The sequence below is a fragment of the Eulemur rufifrons genome, chromosome 8 (assembly GCF_041146395.1).
Source record: "Eulemur rufifrons isolate Redbay chromosome 8, OSU_ERuf_1, whole genome shotgun sequence".
NCBI lineage: Eukaryota > Metazoa > Chordata > Mammalia > Primates > Lemuridae > Eulemur > Eulemur rufifrons.
In genome coordinates, this window is record NC_090990.1 from 53728296 (window position 1) to 53744867 (window position 16572).

Genomic DNA, 16572 nt, shown 5'->3' on the forward strand with positions numbered 1-16572 from the left:
TTTCCAAAGTAAGATTATTCCAAGGTTACTATAGTTTATTACAAGTACTGTAGTTTTATTATTCTCACTTTATAACCACCCAAGGGCATCCCCCCACTCAGTTGTATGTAAGTATTAATAAATCATCAAATGAACTATGGTCTCTTTCTGTTCAGAAAAGAAATATTAAACTAAAACAAGCAATTAGGAAGGAAGATAGTGGAAGGTTTTCAATTGGTTTGTTAAGAATTATAAGTAAAAGGATACTAGATACTATGTTTTTAGGGGTTTTATGTGCCCATGAAAATTATTTTTTACTTCCTAAACTATTTGATACTTGATTACTTTTGACCTCATTCATTTTAGGGCATAATCATTTTATTACTCTATAAAGAAGTTTTAATTCTATCCATACAAATTAATATCATCCCATATGCCAAACATGTAAATTTTCCATTTTTTATTTGAGGTCATATAATTCAATTAGTGAAATATTTCACTCTTCTGTAAGTTTAAGAAAAATTGCTAGGCAGTGATACAACTTATAGTCACTATTTTAGTAAAATGTAGAAAGTCTCTAGACTCATTATTTTATGACATCTGACTTCACTACCATATGTGCAGCACAACAGTGACATCTGAAGGCCAAGTAATCAGAGCTCCTTTAGCCAGAGAAAGAACTTGAATTGGGATCTGATTTCCAAGAAATTCTATTATATTATAGTTTTCAAATTTACAATATGCAATTGGTAGATAAAGTGCTTCTTTATGACTTCTTTTGCAGTCTTTGTGAACATTTTAATGTGCGTTAGTAAACACTGACATTTTACATAGACATATTGTATATTAATGCATGCATTTCACTGCATAGTTTATTGACACGCCCCTTGTAAAGCTTTTATGGAAGAACTAACAAGCCACAGCAGTGCAGCAAAAGAGGCTTAATCTTTATAAATTGGGGCCTTTTCTGTCTCTTTGCTAGCCTAGGTGGCTGTATACAAATTCGGGTGGGAGGGGGCAGGAAACACCTCTTAACATTTAAGGTTTTCTACTTGGGTGTACTCTAGCCAATTCAAAACAAATTGCTTACTTTAATAAAAAAATTTTACCATTTTATAAAAAAATCATAACATGTTTAATTGAAATGGCTGTATTGTAATTAATATTTTGAGATAATTGTGATTTTGAGCTTAAATTATATATAAAAAAATTGTCATTTTTGTATGTGTTTAAAAGACTACTATATCATGACTAACAGTACTTTTTAGTTGAACTACATATTGATGTAAATAAAACTGAATGAAGACATATTTACTACTTTATTAACATAGATCGTGAATGTACTTCATGGATTTTTTGCAGTATGAGACCATAATGACCTTGAAAGCTGCTTTATTCTATGTGCAAAGAAGTCCTATGAATCTATATTTTAAATTTACTGATCAGTGAAATTACTTTGTCAGTTAATTTGCAAATGCAAGCTGTATTCTCTAGTTTTATTTTATGTGTTGATACTAATTGGTAAAGGTGTACAATGTGATAAGAATGCATTTTGAAGATGCTTTCTGTACAGATACAAAACACAGGGACTAAAATAATGCTGTGCAGTGTATAGCAGAGCCATTTTTCGGCTTTGGTGTACTCAACTTTTTCAGTATTTAAAAAAGTGTTTTGAATAACATAAAAGTCTCTTTATTGTATAAATAATAAAATGTCACCTTATTGTAAAGTGTCTTTTGTTTACTATCAAAGCAGACTTCTTAGTTAGTGACAGAGTTGTGATATGAAAAGGGCATGTTTTTTAAAAAACAAAACCATAAACGTTGTAATCAATATTTGAAAAATGTAACTTTTATTATGAACATGTAGTATTTATCTTTATTAGCAGTGATTTTTTTTGTAATGTAAGCATGCCTCAATTATCCAAAAGCTATCTATCCATCTATTTATAGAAATTGACATACATGCTATTGAATTGGCTACTTAATATAATCATATGGTGTTATAATGACTGATCAACCTACTTCTGATAATTTTGGTATAAACAAAAATGTTTACATTTAATTTTTATTAAATCAAGTTTTCCTACATGCAATTCCCTTTTCAAAAATTACGGCATTACTGCAAGTTTAGTCTTATCAAGATTACAAGCAGGCCTGGCTCAGTGGCCCATGCCTGTAATCCTAGCACTTTGGGAGGACAAGGTGAAAGGATTACTTGAGGCCAGGAGTAGGAGACCAGCCTGAGCAAGACCCCGTCTCTACTAAAAATAGAAAAATTAGCTGGGTGTGGTGGTGCGCACCTGCAGTCTCAGCTACTTTGGAGGCTGAGGCGGGAGGATCACTTGAGCCCAGGAGTTCTGCACGCTACCCTGGGCGACAGAGGAGAACTTGTCTCAAAAAAAAAAAAAAAAAAAAAAAGGATCACAAGCAAATTTTAAAACTAAGATGCTAGCTAGAAATAAGACGTACAACATTAGATTAAAACACACACAGAGTAGATTAGGCATACAAATAACTGCTTAATAAGTCTTTAAACAAAGTACATTTTAAGATTTCTGTGTGGTATATGTTATTAGTTGTTTTCTGTTGCTGTTATCTATAGAATCAATAAGATATGGTCTTCGATACTTTTTTTTTTTTAAGAAACAAAAGGTATTTTTAAATGCTCACACTCTCACTGAAGGGAAAATATGCAGATCCAATTTTTTTAATTGTTTTGAATCTAAAGATTATTGTATGGAAACAATACCAAGACATCATTAAAAATATTGTCAAGTTTAAATGCTACACTATTTTTTCCAATAATTGTATCTTGAGTACATTTCTGTGATATTAGCAACCCTTCTTTTTTAATTACTATTTCATCAGACCTAAAGTGTTAGACATTAACAACCCTGATAATTCCATAAAACAAGGGAAAGAAACCTACCCAATAGCTAGAAAAGAAACATTTCAACTAGATTAAAACAAAAACAAGACAGTGAATGTTGAAACTTATACTGAGACCAATCATATCATAAAAATCCTATCATGAGTAATGAAAGGTCTTGTTTTTTTAAATGCCAAAAATCAGTATTCTGTAAAATTCATTTCAATTTTATATCTAATAAAAAGGTAGAAATTGGATAGTCATATTCAAGTCAATTGGTCACATTATATGGAATACAAAAAGAAATGAAAAAGAAAACCCACTTCTACAAAAATTCTTTGTTATTATAAAAATACTAAATCACATTAAATAAAAATGCACTTTTAAAGAAACTGCCTGCTATAAGAAAATGAAAGTCAGTGGGATAAATCCTGTGTAAAATATTCAGAACAAATGTATGCACACAATATGTGGTTATCACCATTATCAATGTACACAACACCTTAGAAAAATGTTAAATAGTTGTTAATGTAAAAATATTTAATGGCAGTGAATATGGCCCAGGCCAATTATACAAATGACTAGGTGATACTGGGAAACTACAAGATTATAGCAATCATATTTAAGATAATACTAAAACAAAATGTTGTATCCTTTTAAGAATCAACCTGACCAGGATTATGAAACAACTCCAATTCAAGTAGGAATTCGGTCTCTCAAATATTCCAATATAGCAGCTGTTCCTTTCATTAGTATGGCCGCTCGAGGAACACGGAATGGATTTCCATCTAGTAGTAATGTTCTGAACAAAAGAGAGAAATTGAGAACTTAAATATTTTCCATTAGCAAGGTTTTTCTTCTATTTTCCTTTGTAATTTTATAAATACAATTTGTGTATTTTTAAATATTTGCCCCTTTTTAAATCTGAGCATTTAAACAGAATTATAACTAAATAACCAAAACATTTATTGAATATTATGTGAAAGGTACTGAGCTAAGTAATTTTCATTCACTAACTCTAAATCCTATTCTCTTAACAATCCTATGATGTAGGACCATTAATATTCCTATTTCATAAATGAGGAAATACAGGTTTAGGGAGGTAAAAAAAACTTGTCTCAGATCAAAAAGCTGTGAATTGAATCACCCTTCTATCCAGCCTCTTCTCAAGCTTATAATGACTATATATACTAAATCATTAAATTAGATTTAGACAAATATTAGAATGAGTAAACTAACATGTACCCATGCCAAGGACGATAATGTAATCAATGTATTATCACCACCACCGCCAACTCTTGCCTCCCTAAAACATAAATACAATGTCCTCTCCTTCCCTTGACCATGTACACATATATAAATCTATTTACATGTTCTGAAATGAAGTTCAATCTAAGATTTATGGGCTTGTTTTGTTTTATATAATGAATGAAATATCTTTAAATAGAACAGACTTTTATATTAATTTTTAGTAGCTTAACTGTTTATGTGAACAAAAGTCAAAGGACTCACACCATATTATACAGTTGATCTAAACTACATCTTAAAATATTTCTATGTTTCTTGGGAATTCTTTTAAACACTTATTTTCTTAATTTCTAGAAAAAGGTTTACAATTAGATTACAGTTGATTCTATTTATGGATTCCATATTTATAAATTTGTCTACTCAATAAAATTTGCAACCCCAAAGTCAATATGTGTGGCACTTGCAATATCATTCATGGACATGCACAGAGCAGCAAAAAGTTTGAGTCACCTGATGGGCACATTCTCAGCTGAGGTCAAGCAAGGTGATGTTCTTGCTTTCTAACTGTAAACAAGTATACTTTTTGTGGTCCATTTAGTACCACATTTTTCAAATTTTTGTACTTTTTATTGGTGACTTGACTGTTTAAAATGGCCTCAAGTATAGTGCTAAAGTGCTGTCTAGTTTCCCTAAGCATGAATGTGCCTTATGGAGAAAATATATGTGTTAGATAAGCTTTGTCCAGGCATAAATTATAGTGCTTTGGCCATGATTTCAATGTTCATGAGTCAACAATATTAAATAAAGTGTCTTTACATAGAAACACATAAAATAAGGTTATGTATTGATTGAAGAAAATGTGACTATATTCTTACAGGAATCTAACCCTCTACTTCCCCTAGGAGATCAGCATTCACCAATTCGGTGTTCACAATGACTCTGTAGAATATAACCACCATAAATAATGAGAACAACTGTATTTGTCTCCTATAATTTACTAATATGAGGTACCAAAGTAGATGGCAGTGTTGCTCCAGTGAAGTAAAAAATGCCAAAGCATTAATATACAGTTTTCGATAATAAAATTACCTCTGACACATTCTGCTTAATGACTTGGCTTTCTGTTGACATCTCCAACACCCTTTATAGTAACTTAATAAGCACTTATTGGATGCTCACTATGTTCTAGACACTGGGATAACTCTTTTCTAAAGAGTGAATCCACACAAAGCATGATGGGAAATCACAGTAGGGACTAATGCTACTTGGAGAATAGGGAAGGTTTTCAAAGGTGATATTTAGGTTCATTATTGATCAAAGCAGGATAAAGGCATCCTGAGGCTGAGGGAACAGCAAATGTAAAGAGTGAGAAAGACCAAGGTGGGCTTGAAATGGAATGGTAGTAGTTTGTAATCAGATTTCAAATAACCCTATGTGCGAAACTAAAGAGTTTATATTTCCCTGACATTTTTATGCAGTACAGTTTCAGGTTACAAACATACACAGTGATGAGAAAAGTACCACTAGAAACAATTAGTTACTATATTTATATATATATCATATAAACAAAGCTAAAAAAATGTATTTGTTAAATTTGAAAAATGAAATTGGGACTCTGGATTTTATTATGTTATTTTTAATGGGATATTAAATCTGTTACTTCAACTTCCTGTAAGTTTACCTCGGCAAGAAAAAAAATATCACTTTAACAAATCAATCAAATAAACAAAACACAGAAGATGGTGCAGTTACCTTAAGTTTACACAATTACCAAGTTCTGGTGGAATATGTAGGAGGTCATTATTTTGAAGGTCCAATGTGGTCAGATTTTCCATTGTCTTCATTTTCTGAGGGTCCACAGATCCAATCTGATTATTACTAATCAGAATAGTTTCAAGTGTGAGGATACGATATAGAACTTCAGGTAGTATTTTGAACCTATTAATAAATGAACAGAACATATGATTATACTGGAATTAGAGATCAAAATCATTCCTTAAAATAGATGATCTTAAATTTGATATCATGAAATAATTTTTTTAGCATATGTTACTTTATATTTGGCATAAATTTTGTATTTTCCAGAAGATAAAAAAAAGACTAATTTTGGAAACCTTGAAATATATGTTAAGTGGACAGCCTTGTAACAGTTAGTATTTATTGTATAAAATCAAAGAAAAGTTCAGAGTAAATTGTCTCATGTTTTTCTGTTCATATTCAGAAGACAAGGAAATCTCTTCCTGAAATTCTCTATGTCACGTTTCCATGTAGGTATTCTTCCTTAGTTCACTTTTACATCTTATGAAATAAACAGAATCACTGCCAATATATTAAGTAAAATTAGAGATTTATATTTTGCTTTGACTGAGGCTTCCAAAATTCATGTACTTTGTGTTCTTAAAAAGCTGACAAACTAGCATAGACTGCTGGCTTCCTAGTCCAAAGCAACCCTGAAGATGCCACAAGAGAGATGCGAAGGCTGATGGCTCTCAGAGCAATATTTGCAATTAACACAAAACCACTGAGGACTCCTTGGGGGACAGAGGCTGGCACAGCTTTAGTGTGGGGTAAACTGCAGCCTGGACCAGAAAAGACATGGATGGGCTTAAGAGCTCTGGCATTCTCACTTCCCCATACTTCCCTTCCTTTGCTGCCTTGATGTAAAAAGAAGCAATAGTGATGGGTAAACTCAAGGCAGCTCTAAAGTTCCAGTGAGACTGGAGAGCCAATACCAGGAGTACAGATAGACCAAATGGCCCCTAAATAGTAGCTTTTTTTTCTTTCCTCTCCTCAACCCATGAACAGGCAATTATCAAAGCTGTAGCTTACCTGTTAACACAGAAGTTAGGGCTAGCTTTTGCGACCTCCCCAAAGACATTACTTGCAATGCAATTGCTATTAATAGCTCAGTTGACAACTCAAGAGAAAACTGATAGCTCAATTCACAAGTAAAAATTGGGAGAGATCTGAGAAGTGCATACATTTTTAAATAATGACAATAATGGTATAACCTACACAGAAGAAAGTAAAAATAATGGAGCAGACAAAACAAATATTAAAATAAGCAGTATTTTGACATTACTATGCATTAGCTTCCTCATCTATAAATGAGTAGTACTAAATGTATACACTTGATATAAGGATTAAATGAATATATTTGAAGACCTTAGGATATTACCTGGGGTGCAGTAAATGTTAGCTATTAGTATTTTTATTAAATTGCTACCAGAATCAATTTTCATCATAGGAGAAATCATGACAATTGTTAACAGCCCAACTTCTGGAATCAAATCATCTAGATTCAAATCCCGACTCTATAATTTACTATCTATGCAGAGCTTAGGTAAGTTATTTACCTTCTATTCCTTGATTTTTAAATGGACATAATAACAGAAATACCATGTAGGGTTTTCATAAGAATAAGATAGTACATGTAAAGTACTTAGTACAGCATAAACAGATAATAAGCTCCCAATAAATATTAGCTACTCAATTATCTGCCATATCTTTGATAGTACAATATCTTGATCTGCAGTATCTTGATTGCAGAATAAAATCTTAAGTGTCATTTAGCATAAAAAGCTCTTCAAGGGCTGGCTACTACTTACATGCCAAACATCGTCTGTTAGTTAGTTCTACTCCTCTACCTCCTTATTTTATGGTCGTAGGCATATTGAGCTTCTTCAAGTTTTCCAAACACCCAATGTTCTCACAACTTTGTGCCTTAGCACATGCGATTTGCTCTAACTGGGATGCCCTCTCCCTGTGCACCTGGCAAATGTCTATTAAACCTCTGATTCAATTCTACCTCCTCTACCTTCAGGTAATCTCAGATGACACATTTTCCTATGTACTATGCTTTCCTTATAGCAAGTATAATTATTTACATGCATATTTGTCTTCCTACTAGGCTACAGGTTTCTCAGAGTGGTAAAAAGGAAGAAAAAATCTGTTAGGTATCAATTGTAAGAATGCTAAGACAGCAACATCACTTTCAATTCTAAGTAGAACTAAGTGAAAATAAAATCTGGATATTGAAATAATGTAAAAGTATGGGGCCTTTTTATTTGGCTCTTTTAGTTGTTTTCTCTACTAAGGAAGACCTACATATTTTCCAGAGTGACAATTAGAATCATCTTTTCTCTTACCTATTAAAGGAAAGATTGATCACTTGTAGTCTTATCAATGATTCCATTTCTTCAGGCAAAGAATTTAAAAAGTTGTTCCTAAATTAGAAATCAAAACAGATGATTTACAAAGTTTGAAAATTTTTACAAGTTTAATTTATAATTAAAATGTTTAGCAGGAAAAAAAATTACATGGATCAGCTTGTCAATCCTTGATCTGATCTCATTAAGGCTAAGTTCTGAGAATTTTGAATTAGTCAGCTGCCTCAAATATTTGGTTATTGTGCCAAATCCTAGTAATACCAATATGCAACCAATTGATAATGCAACCAACTCTTTAATAAAAGGTTTAATAGTGTTTACAGGGTAAACATGGTAAATAAACCCCTTAACTCTTTCACATTGGGTTGGGCAATACTTCCCCCATGGCTATAATACCACATGAAATAAATATTCTATTGGTATTAATACATATGTCTTACATACAGATATGAAATTCTCCAAGAATTGGAAAATTATTAAAAAAAATGAAACAGAAAGTTAAAGAGATTCTACATATTTAGAAACTTGGATCTTTGTATTCCACAGGTATTAAGCAAGTTCCTTACTGCTCTTTTAGAATTTTGATTTATACAGTGTCCTTTTTTTTTTTTTTTTTAGCTCTTACAATGAAACATGGCAGGAAACAGAATCTCATTTACTGTTGTAAGGATCTGGGAGCAATGCAAGAAAAGAGGTTAACAAGAAGGTAAAAGGATTTTAGAGGCAGTATAACTACTAATAATAGAAAATATCTGTGAGAAAATTATTCCCAACTAGATGGCTACCTATTACAAATGAATGATTTTTTCTAAACCTACTTTCTGGGTTCAGAAGTCAAGCCTAACATGTAAGAGTCATATTTTCTACAGTGCAACCTATATTTTTTTTATCTCTGTACTTTTCTACAATTATTGTCTGCATTAAGTTGTGTTGAATAACCCATTGCTGGTTTCTATTCACTGATATCAGATATAAAAGCAGATTTTGGTCACTTAATTAGAAACTTCCAAGTATAATTATAGACAGAGGCTTACACACACACACACACACACACACAATTTTGGACAAAAAGAAATAAAGATAGCAGCAATAAGAACTTGAATTCTTTCCCTCTGCTCTATTAATAACGAACTAAAATGTGGTTTTACAGTTTTGCCAGTGTAATTGCCACCCCAAAATGGAAGCAATTCCACATCTAATAGGAGCAGGATATTAGTGGACTTGCTTTTATCTCCTAAGTAAAACATTTTTGTCTCTATGGGAAGAACAAATTCTCTAAGAGATATAAATTAGTTTATCATTATTTGACTATTGTTTGAGCAAAACAAGAGAAGCCATATATATATATATATATATATATTTTTTTTTTTTTTTTTTTTTTTTTTTCATACAGGGTCTCACTCTGTTACCTGGGCTAGAATGCAGCGGCATCATCACAGAGAAGCTGTATTTTAAATAAACTAAAAACACACCTAGTAAAACACAAGGAAGCCCAGGCAATCAAGATATAGTTTACAAGTAAAATTTTAAAGCCCAAGAAAATAAATGACTAGCCCTGAAACATATATTCTTAACCTTAAAAAACTGTGATACTTGTGATTCTGTCACTTCAATTTGGACATATTTAAATTATTACCTCTGTAGAGACTTAAACACAGTTTCTTCTCTCTTTATTGCCACTCATAGTGTTCTTTTTCTTTATTTCTGGCATTATATGTTTCATGTAATATTTTGAAAGCAAGTAGGTTCTTTAAAATGGGTTAATATTTTAAATAATTTTGCCTTAACACTTAACTTGTAAATCTCTAATTATAGTGGTATCTAATCATTTCCTAATATTTCTAATATTTTCTAACTACTTAGATTTCTCCCAAAATACTGTTAATAAACTAAAGACTAGTTTCCATACTTACCTAGGAAAATACAAGGTGGCAAAAGTTAAGCAAAACTCAAAAACAAGTTATAATTTTTTTTAAAAGGCAAGCAATAGTACCAATAAATACCTGAGATCCAAAAAAGTCAATTTCTGAAGCATACATAACTCCAAGGATATAAAGGAAAGCTTATTAAAACTGAGATTAACATCAGAAACCATTTCCTTCAGTTCTATAATCCTGAAACAAAACAAACAATATGACCTTTAAAAATAACTAAAAGAGTGGAATTAGAATCTTCCTAATACAAAGAAATGATAAACGCTTGAAGTAATGGATACCCCAATTACTCTGATTTGATTATTACAAATTGTATGCCTGTATCAAAACATCACATGTACCCTGTAAATATAAACAACTATTATGTACCCATAATAATTTTTAAAAATGTTTTGAAAAGAAACAATATGTTTTATTTATTGTCCATAACCAATCTTACGTTATATAGCTAAATTAGATTTTAAAAGTATTGTTTACAAATAGGCAAATACTTAGGACAAATAAACCAGTCAAGATACAAATTGTACATACAATCCCGAATGGGGAATAGCTTGAAATAAAATATGCAATGAAGTTAACAGAATAAATCAGTAATGGGACTTTAACTGATATGTGTCTTTATTTAGTCCAAAATTTTATGAATATGTATTATTTTCATACCCAGAAAATACAGTGAAAAGTATGAATTGTGAATTAAAAATTTAAGAAAGAGGGAAAGTGGTTTAGAAACTCTCTAGACAAAAGTATGCTTTTTTTTTTTTTTTCCCCTACTATTTTTTCTTCTTTGGCTTTCGAAGTTACTGAAAATGTGATATAATAGCTGTGGTAAGAGAATAACATTGTTTTGCATAAAAAGAACCAGATTGTGGGATAAAATGAGGAAGTAAATAATAAGGTAATGTCTCTTAAATCTCTCCATATTTACTCCTAATTAACTCATTTGATCCAGGACCCCCTTCCAAAACAGACCTATCCTATCTGAGAGCAAATCTAAATGCTCAATTATTCTATCAAATATCCTCTCAGCCCTTCCCACAAGAGAGAACCAGGAGACAGACTATATTTCCTTTTGCAAAGGACTCTCTTGAAATCGTCATCTTTCAAGATCTGCATTCTCCAAATAGTATGCTATAAAATAGAAAGCAAATTATGGTTTGTCTGACTTTTAAAAAATTTTAAACATCTAAAAAACCTTTTTGGCAGTCAGATGAAAGCCACTCTGTTTGCTCAATATATCACCCTCCTCCACATCATCATCCTCTTTTTTTTTCTTAAAGTATTAATGTGCTTACTAAGCATTAGACTCTGGTAAAATGTTTTATGTGGATTATGTCATTTAATTTAGTTCTTATAAATAGGTACTATTATCATCTCTACTTCAGAGGTGAAGAAACTAAGAGCAGCTAGTTAACCTGTCCAATAACCACACAGTTAGTAGATGTGGGATATAGTATAAGCAATCAACTCTATTGTTTAAGATCCTTTTCATTACCCTATCCCATCTCATATGTGGTTGTTTTAATTCCTAGGTTATCTCTCAGCTTTCTTTGGGTATATAGTTTACTGTTAGATAACATATTAAAAGTTCAATAATATACAACTAATTTTCTCTCATAACCTAAAGATTTTGCTATACTTAACAACATAAATGTGTTAAACAGTATAAAATATAATGCAAGTGACTTCTAATGATTGCAAGTGAAGAATCCTTTTCTGGGAGGAAAATATTAACAAGCTTCAGGCAATTTTGTTTTTATTATCAGTGGAAAAATTCAGTGGCTTAGCAATTCATTAACATAAAACCCCAAATGAAAATTCCTATTAATCCACATGGACCTAGTGTTGGATGATCTCCTAACACTTTCCTCTAATATTCCATTATACAGGAAAAATAATTTAACATTTTTAATAATTCGAATACCTATTTTCCTTCAGTTTAAAATGTAAAAGAGGCCAGGCACTGTGGCCTGTAATCCTAGCACTTTGGGGGACCCAGGCAGGAGGATCACTTGAGGCCAAGAGTTCAAGATGAGCCTGGGCAATAGTGAGAACCCGTCTCTACAAAAAATTAAAAAATTAGCCAGGTATGGTGGCATGCGCCTATAGTCCCAGCTACTCAGGAGGCTGAGATGGGAGGATCACTTCAGCCCAGGAGTTTGAAGTTGCAGTGAGCTAATGATGATGCCACTGTACTCTAGCCTGGGCAACAGAGTGAGACCCTGTCTCAAAAAAAAGTAAAAGAAAAAAAAAACCAAAGTTTTAAAAAAAACCTCTATACCTCTCAGACAAATGATAAAAGTGTTTCTGGAAATAATGATATTTTGCAAAATCCCTCTAGTATTAATAATACAAAAAAATTACATATACTTTCTCATTAAAAAACCATGAAAAACAATTTTTCATGCAACTAAGATGAGAATACAACTAAGAACAAGTCACAACCTAATAGAAATGGCATCATGAATAATTCTTACCTTTTTGGAATTTCACATAGCTGATTCTTACTGAAGTTAATAGAAGTGATGATGTTGCTTTTTACTGCATCAAACACTTCATCAGGAATCAAAGTTGTTTGTTTATCACTAAATGGAAAATGATTTTAAAAAATGAACCATTCTTAGTTCAGAAAGATATGATTATTATTCTTCATTTATAAAGGACTTTAAAGATTTTATAAAATTTTCAAGGCAGTTATGAATTTTTATAAAAACTGCCAGAAAAATCTACCAACCCACAAAATGTTCAGTTAGGAATTCAGACAACATATTGTGTTATAACACATTGTGCTACACCTTCTCAGCATTCACATACCCAATGTGAATAAAAACAGACATATACCTTCAGAGCCTGAGATATCTGTAAATCATATAATAAATGGATAGCCCATTCCTCAACTTCTGAGCAGAACTGAATCTATCATTTTAAAAACTGGTTGTTGTCCCTCTTCTTAAAACTCTATTAAAGGGGCTACCTGTCATCGTTCTTTGGGTATATAGCTTGCTGCAAGGTAACAATAATTTTTAAAAGTTGAACATTATACTAAACTAAGTTTAGTAACCTAGACCAATTCTCTCTCCTTTAGTATGTGAAAAGGTAGACAGAGCAGTGGACTGAAACTAAACTATTCCTAGTTCTACCATTAATGAGCTTTGTAATTTACTTTTCCTGAACCTCGGTTCCGTAAAATTACAATCTGAAGAGCTATTCATTGTTATATATGCCATATTTTTTCCAATGTAAATATAAATAAATTTCCTTTTAATTAAAATTCTCATTAAGATTTTCAATAACATATAAATTAATCTTAAATGAAAAGAACAGTAATTCCCCATTATCCAGGGGGATACATTCCAAGACCCCCAATGGATGCCTGAAACTCCAGATACTATCAAACCCTATATACTATATATTAATACTATGTTTTTTTGATCTGATAACTGAGATGGCTACTAAGTGACTAAGGGCCGGTAGCATATACAACTTGGACACTCTAGACAAAGGGATGATTCGTGTCCCTGGCAGGATGGAGGGAGACAGTGCAAGATTTCATTATGCTACTCAGAACAGCAAACAATGTAAAACTTATGAACTGTTCACTTTTGAAATTTTCCATTTAATATTTTCAAACTGTATTAGACCACAGGTAACTGCAACCATGGAAAGTGAAACTGTGGATAAGTGGGGACTACTGTACAGAATTCTAACATTTGCAGATTTAACAATTTGTTGATGCTATTATTAGCTGTTATCCTTACATTCTTTTTTTTAAGTTATGAATGCCTAACACAATGTTACCCACCTAAAAGAAACTTCAATGGAATGTCAAATGAATGTATACACAAGAAATCAATATTACATATAATGTATGATATGGGAGAATCATGCAGGAAAGGCCTCATAATATGGATATGTAAAAAGATTGTCAAAATTTCATAATTATTATGCCTTCTACTATGGTTCCATTTTCTTCTGTGCAGATGCAGCATTTTCATCTTCTTAATCAGAAATGCTCAAGTCGTGGGGAATTGATTTATGCTAATCCATTGGAAGATTCATGCTATTTTCAAAATTTAGTTGAAAAAGCATTTGTGCCTTAAGATTGAGAATTAATTTATATTTTAAATAGAATATTCCGTTCCAATTAAAGTCTCTGAGAAAAACAAACTACAATAAATTTAGAATCAAAGCAATCTAAGACATATCTTTATTATGCTTTTGTGATATTTGTGCCTTACAAAAGTGGGAATGGTTGCCCCAAATAAAATTGGGTCAATATACTATATAGATTGTCTGCATGATTAAAATCAACAGCATATGCATCTTGTACAGTGCCCAGCATAGAACAGAAACTCAATAAATGGCATCAATACAGAATGGAGGGAATGGAAGCTAGAGATAAATACTAAGCCAAGAAAGTCTAAGGCAAGAATGAAGTCTGTTTCATTAGTAGATTCCAAAAATATCTACTGAATGAACAGGTATATGATGTGGAAGATAAGATATGCTAAGTTGCCATGCTCTGTGAGAGCAGTACACAAATATAAGTATAGAGTAACACACTACCTGTGTTCATGTGGCAAAAGGAACTTGGCTTAGAGCAGTGATTTCTACTAATATATATATCAAAAAATGCCAGGCAAGAGGTGACAACAATGTGAATGAAATCCAACAAATAGGAAATGGAGACTATATCCTGACTGCTAAGAAGGTGGATCCTACTGATACATTAAGGATAAGAGGCCAGACACTGAGGCTGGCTACATAGATTCTTGAATAAATCTAGTCACCTATCTAACCTATATTCTTTTGTATGTTCACTACAACACCTACCCATACATGAACCAATCACAGCAGAAGTTTTAACAGCATTGCTTATTTTTATTATTGTTGCCATAGACAGTACTGAAAGAATACTTGACAACCACCTTTAATCTTTATATAGGTATCTTCTTTTCCCAATTTAATACACTTCCATAACATAAAAAATGTTTAGGCTTTGTCTCAAATATTACTAACATTGTAAGTGTTTCAGTTTTAATATATGTGCACATTACCAGAGCACATTATTACTATGACATATTATTTGACTCATGTTCAGATAAATTAGCAGGTACAACCTCTCAAGCTTTGCCTGCTAGTCAAGGTTTTAATTAAATAAACTTACTGACTAAAAAGACTCCCCTGATATAAAAATTCTCTCTAGATACTGGTTACTGAATCAGAGAAGTTTATTATCAATACTTTCACTTTTTTATTTCTATAGTAATAAAACAGTCTTATAAAATATTACTATTAATGAAATCATCTATCACAGAAGGAATGGGTATTTAAATTCATTATACTTTTAATATGCTTTCATTTCATCATGGTTTTTCGCAACAGCTATTACTCTAAGTACTCTGATACAGTCCTCCTCCTCAATTTTCCTTTTTCTGAAGAGTTTTTTTCCCCTTAAGTTTCGTATGTGTTTGGCAATGTTTAAAAAATGAATTACATACCTATAGTCTAATATTTTTAATGTGACAATGGCGTGTACATTGACTCTGGATTCACTTGGTAGTGTCATTGCAGTCTCAGTAACAGAGTCACTTTGGCCAGGTCCATCATCTGGCAAAAGAAAAGTTATATAAAACCAATATTTATAATACAAAATCATTTTAAAAATTCTTGGTAATATGTAAAAATAGTGTACATGACTTCTAGATATTATTTGTGAGAATGCCTTTAGTCATGTTTTATTTCCAATAACTCAAATTTTGGTCTAGAATTTAATATTTAATAGAAAACTGAAAAAGTTACTATAGTATGGCTTCAAAACCTTTTAATACTACAATGTCTAAGAAAAAACAATGACAAGCAATCCCTCCTCTTAAGCAAAATAATATGGTCCACTAGAAGATATTTGTTCACAAAGGAAAAATATTATTTTCCTCAAATGTCTACCAAATAACTTTTTTCAGTTTAGGATACAATGAAGATGATTATCCCCAATAACTTAAAATCTGGCAATCTGCATAATCAAGTAAGCTTTTTGTACATTTTATCTGTTAAGAATTTTTCTCACTAAATGCAAGACTTTATTTTCAATAGATATTTTCCTAACATGCACACGTACTCACACATTCACACACTGTCAACCACCTTAATAATCTCCAGAGACTGTTTAACACTGCCATTGCATGATATTAAAAAAAAAAAAAAAGATACACCTTTAAAAGAAATGGCTTTGTGATTTTTTGTGCAAAAAAGACTTGAACAATATAGAGAGAAGTAAAATAAGACTATTAATTTTCAACAATGTGAAAAAAAGAAACAGTTCCAGAATTAATCCAGAACAGTAGAAGGCATGCCAAAAGAAAACAAAGAATTAG

At 31.6% G+C, this 16572-nt stretch overlaps 1 protein-coding gene across 1 annotated transcript in view; it reads right to left on the reverse strand.

The window, feature by feature from the left end:
* Window positions 1–3420: 3420 nt before the first annotated feature.
* Window positions 3421–16572, reverse strand: part of LRRC40 (leucine rich repeat containing 40) — a 47758-nt gene continuing 34606 nt past the window's right edge. Inside the window, exons 10-15 of the mRNA XM_069478072.1 lie at window positions 15700–15808; window positions 12676–12783; window positions 10271–10381; window positions 8247–8324; window positions 5851–6036; window positions 3421–3652 (exon numbers count right to left, since the gene is read on the reverse strand). Coding sequence (XP_069334173.1) covers window positions 3547–3652; window positions 5851–6036; window positions 8247–8324; window positions 10271–10381; window positions 12676–12783; window positions 15700–15808 — 698 coding nt within the window. The 3' untranslated portion in view covers window positions 3421–3546. The remainder of the gene's footprint in view (window positions 3653–5850; window positions 6037–8246; window positions 8325–10270; window positions 10382–12675; window positions 12784–15699; window positions 15809–16572) is intronic.